At 40.2% G+C, this 12,473-nt stretch overlaps 1 protein-coding gene across 1 annotated transcript; it reads left to right on the forward strand.

Moving 5' to 3' along the window:
* Window positions 1-1,322: 1,322 nt before the first annotated feature.
* On the forward strand, window positions 1,323-12,235 carry LOC111649547 (uncharacterized). The gene is made up of 6 exons (XM_023399300.2): window positions 1,323-2,116; window positions 4,172-4,329; window positions 5,714-5,894; window positions 7,835-7,898; window positions 8,464-8,563; window positions 10,638-12,235. Exons 1-6 carry the CDS (start codon window positions 1,390-1,392, stop codon window positions 10,665-10,667), a joined length of 1,260 nt encoding a protein of 419 aa, XP_023255068.1. The 5' UTR covers window positions 1,323-1,389; the 3' UTR covers window positions 10,668-12,235.
* Window positions 12,236-12,473: the final 238 nt, after the last annotated feature.

The following is a 12,473-nucleotide window of genomic DNA, read 5'->3' on the forward strand; positions in this document are numbered from 1 at the left end:
CCTATCGACACCTAACATCAATGAGGTAAACAGCTCTGGGCGTACTTATCTGTTTACCCAAAGTCTTATGACCTGGAAAGTTACTAAATAGTGTTTCTGCAAATACTGTGTGGATACACTTCTGCACTCTGTGAGCAGTTCCTGTTTACTTCTGCTATTTTGTACTTGAAAATGTAAATGGTTTTGCCTAAAGGAAGAAGTTATATAATGAATAAAAAAATCTAATTTTTACATTTTTTCATAATGCTTGTTGAACAAAACGCATTTTAAAATGATTATTATTATGGTTATTTGAACCGGGAAAATCTGTTTCACTACCATCAACAAAAACATTTTTACATAAAAATAACTGCATGTCTGTATGTAATGTAACAAAATACTGTTTGTTCCATAATTATATGATATCTGATCTCAGAACTAATTGGGTAATGTGTGCAGATGTCCTTTATTCTAGTTTACAATAACATTTAAACAAGAGACAAAATTACTCATTAAGGCCAATTATATTTGTGTGAAACTCTCCTGATATTTGGGTCTCTGGAAAGTGAGCCAACACAAGCGCTTGTTTGGGGAAGATGTTTTATTGTTTGCCCTTCAAACAGGGAGGAAAGAAAAATGCTAACCAGCAAGGTATCCTGTGAATAAAAGCAGCTGGAAAGTAGGTATAATTGAAGTATCAAAACATGTTGGACTTTGAACTATTACCAAAAAAGGAATAGAGCGGAGACTGGTAGTTTTCAAAAGATAGAAGAAGATCTGAATTGTTCATTTTAAATGTCATGGATAATTTGTCCCCAAGTGCTGCCCATCAAGTTACACATTGTCATGGCAACAGCAACAGATGAGGAAACAAGTCGAGCAAGAGAGCAGATAATACGTCCTTCCAGTCACATCACATCGGTTTATATCTTTGTATTTGTGGTCATTCTTGGTTTCATTTGAGTTATAGAATCTTTCAGTTTGCAAAGGAGTCAGCCACACACTGATATGATGAAGATTTTTCTTTTGTCCGTTTTTTTTTTCCTTTTCTTTTCATAGGCTTCAAGTGAGGATATTACTGCTTCACTGCACAGGAATGTCCTGTCATGGGGTGTGTGGCGGGGGCAAGAGGAGAAGGACAACGTGTCTCTTAGAGCAATAATACAGTCCGCCTACTCTCAGACTGCAGATAGTGGACTTTCCAATCTGTCCAGGACTGCAAGTGTCCCAGATGTGTTGGGAAGGAGTCCAAAGACCATCACAATTGCAGCCCGGAAGGTTTTTCCATCACTTTCCACCTGCAAGGAGCCTGTGTATCCATCGACTCCAGCGGGACCTGTGAAGGTGTCAATTTCACCAAAACTACCACAAACATTTGGGAGGAGACTCTCATACATAGCCACGAGCACAATGAGAGTCTCAAGATCCCAACCGGACGTGTGCAAACAGACTCCTACCATTGTGACACCAAATGAGTTCAGACAGGCCCACTCAGCAGCTGATGGACTGGCAGAGGGAGATCCAGGAAAGAGGAATGTACAACTTTCAAAACACAGACTGAGCTACACAGAGGGCGACAGAAAGCGAGACTTGATAGGTGGCTCAGTAATGTACCAGTCTTGTATCCATCATGAGGTGCCTCTGAGGTCCACCAGCTCGGTTGTGTTTTTGGACAAGTCACTTTCCATTTCCCTCGTGGAACTAGATGGAGGAAGAGCAGGTCAACCCACTTTGTACAGGTCCACCTTGTCTGCTCGCCTTGGTGTCGCATCCTGCTGCAGATCCTCTACAGACAGCAAACCAGCCAAAACAAATGAGGGTTACGGGAGACACAGAGCAGCCATGTTGGGCGGAAACAAACGCAATGGCCGAGAGAGTGGTTTGGGTCACTGCGGAGGCTCTCTATCAAAGCAGCAGGGCCGCGAGGTCGAGCAAATGGCACCCGCTCATGGTATTAACAACAAGGCCGATGATTTAGACACACAGCACCACGGCTCTACTTTGGGATTATTGTCATTCAGAGGGCCAAGCCCCTCAAACACAAAGGCCGGCAGGCAGAAGGGGAATGCAGATGAGGCAGCCTTCCCTTCCGAGAGCAATTTCAGGCACAGGCAGCGCACTTTCAATATTGGCCCAGGTATGAATTTCATCACCTTGCTTCAGGAGTGAAAATCTAAAGTACCCACGCCAATTGATGTGTATATTCCTTTCAGTTGCTCGTATATTCTAAAGTTATTGAAGATAAGATCACGTTTCCGAGGCGTCACAGCCAGCTGAATGTGGTGCCAGGGTGGTCTTAGAGGGTGGAAACTCTCATTTTCTTTCACTCTGCCTCCCATCTTTTTTTGATTTATACCTCATGCATAGCTAATGGACCCACACCCACCCACCACACTTCTACTGTAAATTCACAATGTTTAGACTAAATCCCAACTGGTACATGCACACACTCAGTTCAGCTGCAGATTTAAATAAAGAACAAACACTTTCATTTACCCTCCTCTGACTTCCAACTCTTCTATATAAAATCTGAAGTTAGCAAATGTGACTGCATATATTAACAATGGGTTGCAACTCTAAAGATAGACTGCATTTGCATGATTTTGAAGAATCCTTCTCAAGATCTCCTGGTACATAAGTTAGAATACGATCAAGGTTATAGCTGTATTAAGAAATATAATGTGGTTAATGCCACTGAGGAGATTCCTAATTGTTGGTGACAGACTCTTCGGGGTGTATAAACAACATACTAGTCTCAAAGCAACACACCAAGATTTTTGCATGTTACACTGCATTTTTGGTCTTGTGGAGGTAACTACTTTGTTCACTTGTGCCATCTTAAAAGAATACTCTCATATTTTTTCTCTTTTTTTTTGTCTTCCTTTTCTTACTGAGCATTAGATACCACTCATGTCTATACAATAAATAGAAAGCTACAACTAGCAGCTGGTTATCTAATCTTAGCTTAGAATAAAAACTAGAAGCAAGAAGTGGGAAACAGCTTGTCTGGCTCTGTGCAAAGATAACAAAATCCACCTAAAGCACCTCTAAAGCTCTCAAAGTAACCAGTGTCATTTCACTGTCACTGCACACATCAAGGAAATAGTCCGGCTGTAGCCCCGTTTCCCCTTTTACAATCAGCTAACAGGTGCAAATCAGCGAATTTTCCGAAAATGTGAAACAATTTCTTTAATTTTAAGGCACAGTGCGGTGGCAAGGGCAAGCTGAATAAATATTGATATTGCAGTGAGCCATAAGACTCACATGCATAATATACAGCATAGCTACTGGACTTTGCATGCAGTGAGAAGGCCTGTACTGTACTGTCAGTGGATGTCACAGCCAAGAGGACTCAAAACCTGTAATCTAAAATGTCACTGCCTGAAGCAGAATTCAGAGTCTTACCTGCCTTCTTCACATGAAACCTGGGCTGTTGTGAGAAAAACAACAACACTTTTTAAATATTAATCAACTCTCTCCACTCATTACGACATTTATTTTCTGCACCGTCCCACAGCTTTTTTTTTTTTTGGTTCATTTCATTTAGTGATACCTAAAGGGTAAGACATATCATGCAGAAATAACTTGACTGACAGTTTTACCTTTTTTTGCATGTGCCTCCCAGAGCATGTGATGATGCTACATGCCACATGGTCATGGCACGGTGTTTAACGGACATATTCCGTAAAAGGTAGAGGAATGGGGTTACAGGTGCAGGGTGGATGCACCGTCATCTATTACATTATTTATTGGCCCCACTCATGTTCCCTCTGGGGTTTTTTTTACTTTCTATGAGTTGTGGGAGATAGTGTGTGTGTGCGTGTGTGTGTGTGTGTGTGTGTGTGTGTTAGGGTCAGTTTGAGGCCAGTTCATTTTCCTGTTTCTCCAGATCATAAAAGCTTAGATATAAACTCAAGAATGTGAAAATTGTAACAATAACTCAGTCTGAGTGTGGATGAATACAGTTATCTAGAAAACATCTACTGTTTGTCTTTTAGAGAAAACCAAACAGTAACAAAGTACAGAAAAAACTGCGAAATCGGCTTCAAATTATTCATTCCAGTGAAAGTTCCCCTTTGAAAATGATCTTGCTCTTTGAAATCCAAACTACTTTTTTTTTTTCTTTTGGAATGATGGGTATTGCAAAATTGAATTACACATAGTCCTTTCTCTTCTCTCTCTGTCTCTTAAGTGGACTCCAGTACATGGAGCAAGAAGACAGTGCCTGAAAACACAGAAGAAAAACAGGAACATGGCTGTTCCACAGAACCTTTGGATAAAACCTGTTCCTATCATTCACGAGCGAAGGTCGACTGTGTGGAAGGAACACCCGAAACTCTCAGCCTCAAAGTAGGAGCCGCATTTCTGTACAGTTTAAAAAAAAAAAATTGCTTGTCTTTTAAGAAATATACTGCTCAATATGAACAAATACTGTAAAGTGCCCCAAAATAAGCCTGACTTTGAATATGCAGGATTATTAGTATCCTTGGAAATATCAATTTGGCAAAAAAAAAAGAGAAGTCTCAGCCAAGGTTCACTCACTGAAAGTTTTAGGTAGCTTTTAGGCACATCTCATAGCATTCATCAGTGGATGGAGTCTGCTCGGTTGTCATGGAGATAGTGTAGGTGTTATCACCTAACCCGAGTATAAATTGGGTCACAAGAAACAGGTGGGGAAATCATTCAAGGATGACCACAATCTTCATGACAACTGAGCAAACCTTTTTTTGCCCCATCTTTTCAGGACAGTTTTATACTATTTAACGCTAGAATAGAAAATCACAAAAACAAGTTGTTCATTTTTCCTATTGATAACATTACCATTAATGTTATCAATAGGTTCAAGTTTCTGGTGACGAATTGATTTCACAATTTCTACTTGTTCCACTGCTGCTGATCTGTCAAAGTCTAGTAATATGAAATAATCAGTGCAGCAACTGAATGCAAATAAAACAAATAGTGGCTCCACAAAGTACAGAGCCAAGACTGGCAACATAAAGGTCATTAAAGGAGTCAAGAAAGACAGTGAACAGCTGTTTTATACACAGTGCAACCACACAGGGTTTATGATCAGATGTGGAAAAGAGCAGCGTATGTGCCATATGGAACCTTTAAAACCTTAGGGATGATATGTTAGACTATTTCAATCATGGTTTCCCACACAGAGAATCTTAATGTGTTCACTGTTGGAATAGAGATTATCACAACAGCAGTGTCATCTCTCGAGGGGTGATTTTTTCACTCGGAGAGATTTTTTTTTGCCTTAGTTAGTGTTTGACACAGCCTCTGCCAATCAGAGGGGGAATTAAAAAAAATCTTTAATAATTACAGGATTTCCTCTGTGTTTTCTTTTCCTTTTCCTTTTTTATTTTATTCTAGTTTTTCTTTCTATCTTGTTAGTTTCACAAGTTTTCTGTCAGCGTGAGGGGTAAAGAACCAGTGAGGTTTCTGGGGCTTTCTAAAGGATTCAGATTCCCCTTGTGGGTAAAGCTCTCTTACCTTTATCCCCACTAAAGCTGAGCATGGTATTACCATGTTGCCTACACCTCCTAGCTATTACAAGGCTGTGAAAAGGATTCTCCAAGGTTAAGGAATAGATTAAGGATATTTTCAGAATAGATTCTAACCCAGTGGAGATTTTTTTTCTCTTTCCTCTGGATTAGAGACTATGAGTTATACTGTATTCTTCCCACCAACAAGCAGCTTACTGTATTTATCCGTCTCCCTACCCCAGGAGGCTTTGGAGCTCTTCAGGCCAGACTTCATCAGCCGATCTCAGGGTCGGGTGAGGAGGTTGGAGCAGAGGGCCAGGAGAAGGAGAGCGCTGCAGGACTCCAATCCGGACCTAGTGCAGGGCCTCAGGGAGGATCGGGGCAAACAAAAGGGGAACTGCACCACACCAGATCCACTTAGCGGTAAGTACAGCTGAATAACTCTGAAACCTGGAAAAGCAGTAGTAAGCCATTGAGTGGAATATGTCACTCCTTCGTCAGAGGTCAATGAATCAAAAGGTTTCGGTCTTGCTGTCAGACCACAATAATTACAGTAACACAAAAATAACTGTAGATCACATGATATAAAGTCCTGGAATTTGTGGAAGTGGTGAAGGGTGATCAACCCTGATGACAACAGGATTCGAATCACAGCCTGGCACTTTGACATCAGACAGTCTCCGAGGAGTCAATCCGAAACAAGCCCTCAACTTTCACATCACTATTTTTACAATATTTCCCATTTGTTGTTACGTGACTTCTGTAAAAACCCAACTGAAGCCAAACCAACAGATATCAAACCCTTAATTGTTGAGGAAGTTCATCCACTGAGTGTAGCTTACTGGAGACAAGCAGCCATTTAGATTTAGAAGGAACTTTGTCTCAAATAATTCACTCTAACCTCAGCAACCTTAGCTTACTCTGGGGAGGGAGGGAGGGGTGATTTTAGATATTATTCCCCATATAGTGTAGTGGTTTTTATCCAACTTTGCTCTCTGCTGGCCGTTCTCGAGTACTGCAGATCAGTTAAAGCATGTTTTTCCCTAAAGCTCTTCATGCAGGACACACACACACACAAGTTGAGACCAGTGCGCCTAGAATATAATGACCCTTCCCTATATCAGCTGTATAAAGTAAAAAAAATGCAACCAAATACATTTATACATAATGTCATAGCAGAAAAAAAGAAAAGATCATGAAAATGAATTCATAAGATTAGATCAAGCATAAAACAGAGGCATGCCTAAATGAAGAAAATGGGACCCAGACATGATGTAAAGTGCAGCATACTGATCATGCAAACATGTTTAAATGCTAAATGTCTTGTCTAAACCAGCATTTATCAAAAATGGCACAAAAAAATGCCTGTAATTCTGTGGCTGTCACTAAAAATGTAGTAAACAACCAAGTAATATAATAATACTGTCCTCCTGCATCACCAGGTATCTAACTTAGTGTTTTTCAGAAATGTCGTGACATTGTTTGATATTCATAAAGGTGTAGTTTATGATTTCTGTGCAGAAAGTGCTGATATATGCTCAGTCAGAGTCTTGTTTATCTTCGTCTCATACTGAAGCTGCCAGACTTACAAACTCTGACAAGGCTTTGTTCAGCTGAAGTGAGCACACACCACGTCCAACATTTCTCTCAGCAGCTTTAACTCAACTGTTTGATTCTCCACCGTGCACTTTAGGAGAATATGACATTTTGAAAAGCTACACAGGGGATTTGATAGATTCTGGTTATACATGTATGTGCGTTATATGTGTATGTTCTTCACATATTCATCATAGCAGATTGTTTATAGCAATTTGTCTTTGCAGTCTAAGTCCAACTGTCCTGGATACCTGACTGCTCAACCCTTTCGTAAAATATTAATAAAGAAGGGAGGCCTAACACCTCAGGTCATCAAAGCACTCCAACTAAACCTTGGAAGGTCATGGAGAAGTCGTGGAATTAGGAACCTTGAAAAGCTCACACTGGTCTCTGACTGACGTCTGAAGTCTAATTATGAACAAAGAGTTCTGGTGCTGTTGACCTAAGAGCAGCGGTCAGGCAACTCACTTCAGTTTGTGGGAGACAGAATAGTCAGACTTCACAGGACTGGATATGTTTATGTGTGGCATATATGTGTGCTTGAAATGCTTCCATGTGTGTGTGCTTGTGTACACACACATGGACACATATCACATGTGTTTTATATATAGCATGTGTGCTAATAATCAAGTGCCGAACTGTCTGAAAAAGAGATCACACACAGGCGTTGTGTTGATTTACATATTTAAGATTCATTTACATTTTAATTCTTTGTTATTCCAATGTGTTTGCGTGTGTGTGTCTGTGCGTGTGTGTGTGTGTCCTAGATAACCTTTTCAAGCCTAGAGAGAGGTCTATATCAGGCAGAGAGATGCAGCTGAGGTCCAGACGGTGAGTTCTCCAGACCAAACCCACGTCACATGATGTCACTCTGTCTCTCCTCGCTCTTTGTTTTTTTGGGGGTTTTTTTGTTTGTTTTTTTTTTATTCAGCACAATCCATCAAGCTTGTCATATCTGCCATGCATGCAGGTTTGTGCACAAACACGATGAACATGCACACACCCACATACTGTATGAATACAATAGATGTTTGATGCCCAATCGCTCGACAGGACATTTGAGCTACCCTCTGTATACCTTATCTCTTTATTTTCTCTCTTTCCTTATCTGGAAAGGCACACCTGATCAGACGATGGCTGCTCATTGTAATTTTTTTCAAAAGCGACACTATCTGACTTGGAGGATCTCTTAACAAATTGGCTGTAGTTGTGGGAGTGAAAAAGGAGTCTGTGTCAGACCTGTTTATCAGTGGATCCAGGTTTTTGCCGGCTGTGGTCCCACTAGATAATACCTTGTCTCTAGTATGCCAATCCGTTGGCATAGCTCAGCCACCCTCAGACTTCTGATACCGTATTCCCCTGCCCTGTTTGAATTTGCCTTTTTTTGTGTCTGTAGGATTTACAGCAAGCTGCCAGAGGTGACAAAGAAAAAGGAGGAGGAGAAAAAGAGGGCTATATCACAAACCAACAGATTGCGAGCAGAGGTCTTCAAAAAGGTTTGTTTTTTTTTTTTACGTTCAAAATGTTGTTTACTGTACATGAAAACTGTTAACGTCAAATGTAGTTCAATAGAGTTAATAAAACAGACGAACGTGCACCAAAAGAATACGTGATGAGGAGAGTTTTTGGAGGTGAAGATGTCTGTCACTGTGGCCTTGTCACACTCATTTGTCACCCAGGAGGTGGGCAGTGTGTAGGTACAACAGTTTATTTTCTTTTTACTTACTTCTCAGTGAAAAGTTATATTACAGTTAGAGTTTACACAGCACACAGACAGTAAGACTACACACTGTTCACTGAACTAAGCTGAGCACAGTCATCTTATAACTGTGGGTGAGGATGAGAGATGTTCACAGTGGGTGTTTACACGGTATACTTTACAGCAACAATATTTTATTGTATCTCTGTATACACATTTTAGTGTTTTTTGAAGATCATTTATAGACAACATCAGTGCAAACTACAAGAGAAAAACAAATATCCACATTTATATACCTAAACACAACAGCAATATTTTTTCACAGTGACAGGTGAATATGTTGATTATTTTTTATTGCTATTGACGATGTCCTTAGTACTTGTAATTAAAGCTAGACAGCATTCTTATTATGAACAAATGAAGCATGAAAGTCATATAAGCATCGTTCACAAGGATAAAATGAAACGTGGTTTGATTGTTGTCCAGCAGAGGTCACTGTTTGACTGCCAAAACTGCAGACTCTGTCATTTATAACACTGGACTATCAAGATCTGCATTCAACATTGGGCTCTATTCACCTTCCTTAAAATCTATATGAAATGTGTTATTTTTCAATGTCTGGTGTTTTATTCAAAACCAGATCAGAAAACATGAAGCTTCTTATGACTCATGCCACAACTAAACCTTTACTCCATCACTACTGAGCCCATTTCACTCCCTATATCACTGTGTAATTTTGGCTTTCAGCAAGGTAGAAACCAAAGCTCCCACAGTAATGACTCATATTACTTAGGCTATTTAGGCCCCTGCTGCCATAATACATAGAGTCTGTTTTAACAGGCAGCATTCACGTCCTCCAACAGTGAAAAATGAATGATATATTTAGGACATGCAGTGTCAGACAGATCCATTCAGCTTCACTTGTGGGTGAGCCTTCATTCACTCTCCCATTATAACCTAACCACAACAATGAATTTGCTGTCAGTCAGGTGACATGTGACAAATGTGAAGAGATGTTTCCAATGTCTTACAGATAATTACACAGTCATGGGAGCTTCAAACAGCGTGTGTGTGTGAGAGAGAGGGAGTGTATGTGTGTGTGAGAGTTTTTACCAAGATGTTTTTCAAGATGATGTAAAGCTGATTGGCCTCTCTCTCTCTCTCGTTTGCCAGTGTTTAGGTAAACTGGGACATCATGATAAATTTATCTTATGCAAAATGCTTTGAACAGAACATCAGGGTTGTATGGTTTACTGACACAGCCAGCAACTACAGAGCATAATATTGTGTCAAATGGCTCTGCAAGAGAATATTTTATTTCTTGGGGGAAATGGAGCAGGCAGAACTGTTAAGATGCCAGCGTGACCTTGAGACCTCTCAAACGAAGCTATTAGCCGGGCTCAACCACAGTGAGATTGGGCAGAAAAGGGAGTGTGTCGCTCCCAGATAAACACTGAGTTGTGTGTGGTTTAGGGGTCTCATTTTTTGTCAGAAAGTGTCCAGCATACACACATAGAGAAGTGGAGCCCAGAAAAGACTCACAGTAGGGTGCGATAGCGCAGGATAGAGGGTGGGTGGTTTTGAATGCTGGCTGAAATGAAATTCCAGCTGTTGGGTAGTCTTGTGAGAGGAGGGTGATTGCATAGCAGGGTGCTTGGTCAGATAACAAGTTAGAATTATTCCCCCTACCTGGGCTTTACCACCTCAGGGGTGAGGCTGGTGGAAATGAAAGCCAGTTTAGCAGCGGGAGTCGCTCCTGTGTGATGCAGAGCTGCTCTTAATAGATTGGAGGAAGGGAGGTCTGAGTGTAGATAGATGTGTTTTTGATCTGACAAGTTATCAATACCATTGTTGTTTCTCTTGTTTCGCAGAGGCTTCTGGATCAGATCCTGCAAAGATAAACGAAAGAAACCGAAAGGCAGAAGGGGATCACTTGCTATTATATCAACCCCTTCTCCTCCATTGACAGTATATTAAAAGTGACTTTGTATTTAATGCAGTTGCTGTAATTATCTATGCAAAATCTTTGTTATGCTTGTGTATATGTATTCATATTAATAAGACTCTCTTTCTGTTAAATTACCTCTTCCATCTTTGCCCTTTGCAGCCTGATCGCTTTATTGCAAAAGAATGCAACAAAAGATGGGGAAAAAATGAGATTTTGCGGAACAAGCTTTTGTAAACAGCAAAGAATCAATATAGTGGTGATAAATCACATCTCACCACTTTCTAATAAGGTACCCTTTACAAAGCGTTTATGAGTTTAAACTAAGGGCTTTATTTATTTATTTATTATCATTAACAACTCAATAACGTGTGTAACTGCAGACTTGATGCTGATTGAAATGTGATACTCACAAGTATCTATAAATGGATTACCAAATTCATAACTGCATTCACAACCCGGCAACCCAAATGTTGAATGATCAATAAAGCATTAGTAAATTATGTTTTAACCATTAATAAAGCTGTTAGTTAGAGCTAATAAGCCCTTTATAACACATGTCTTATGAGAGAGCTTGTGTCTACTCATGCCACAATGGCAGATAATGACAAAACAAGCAATGTTCTTGACCAACATTATGCTATAAAAGTATTCTATAGATGAAAATTGTGTATGATGTTCAGGGCGTATGCTGTAGAGTTAATTAAATGTTGTGTGCAGACATTGACAAAGACCAGCCTTGTCACCTACAAACGATATACTCATAATTAAAAAATGAGAAGGGTTTGACAGCGGAAATATTAAAGCAATGAAATTTCAATCTGTCTTCCCTGCTCACATTAACACCCAGTGATTAAATGCAATACAGATTTATCATATATTTCTTTCCTAATGGTTTGATTCCTTATCTGTAATATCATCTTCGTCTAATGCATGTCAAGTATCTCGAAATGAAACAAGAGAATTCCAAGGACATTCAGTGTTGACGCAGTGTCATTTTCCAGGAAATTGAGTCTCTGTGCTTTGTGCAAAGCACCTTGATTCTGTCATTGGTACAGTACTGTAAAGGAGAGAGGCAAGAGAAGGGAGAACCATGTTTCGTCATTGGCCTCACATCTGCCTCGAGGCCTCTGGAACCTCCCATCCGGAACAGTAGAATTCCAAGCTAATCGAACTCAGGAGACACGCAGCGCCTGTGAAAGGGGCCTTTGTCGCAGAGCTCCAAACCAGAGATGACATTGTAATAAGAGAGAAGACTTCTGAGCACAGCTTGGGACCACAGTCCACATATAGCCTGTAAAGGTGACTGACATCTCTGTGGCATTTAAGTGGAGCCTGCTGGGATGAGGAGAGAACAGGGGAAGGGCATGTGCCGCAGGTCTGTATAAATACACACTGTATAAATACATACTGTTGTGGCAGACTTTTGGTGAGTGGATTGCTCTGGAGTAAACACTGACAGTGCTTTAAACCCTGAATAAAATTATGTATTAATTGTTGAATAAAGGATGAGTTTTATCCTGCCGCTGTATTTCATTTTCTACTAAGATGAAAGTGATTGACAATGTACTCCAAACTTGTGCCATCCAGTATGATGGTGCAACATACAGTATATACTGTGGCAAAAAAGTATATACATATATATGTTATGTACTGACTTCACTGATGCCTATGTTACCAGCATGACTATTTAAAAGAGTAATCCACATGGGAGAGCTGCTGTCCTGCCATGTAGGCTGGTTCCACACGGTGAGCACAGACT

This window comes from Seriola lalandi, unplaced genomic scaffold (genome assembly GCF_002814215.2).
Source record: "Seriola lalandi dorsalis isolate HSWRI2012SDOR001 ecotype SW California unplaced genomic scaffold, Sedor1 jcf7180002051200, whole genome shotgun sequence".
Classification (NCBI taxonomy): Eukaryota; Metazoa; Chordata; class Actinopteri; order Carangiformes; family Carangidae; genus Seriola; species Seriola lalandi.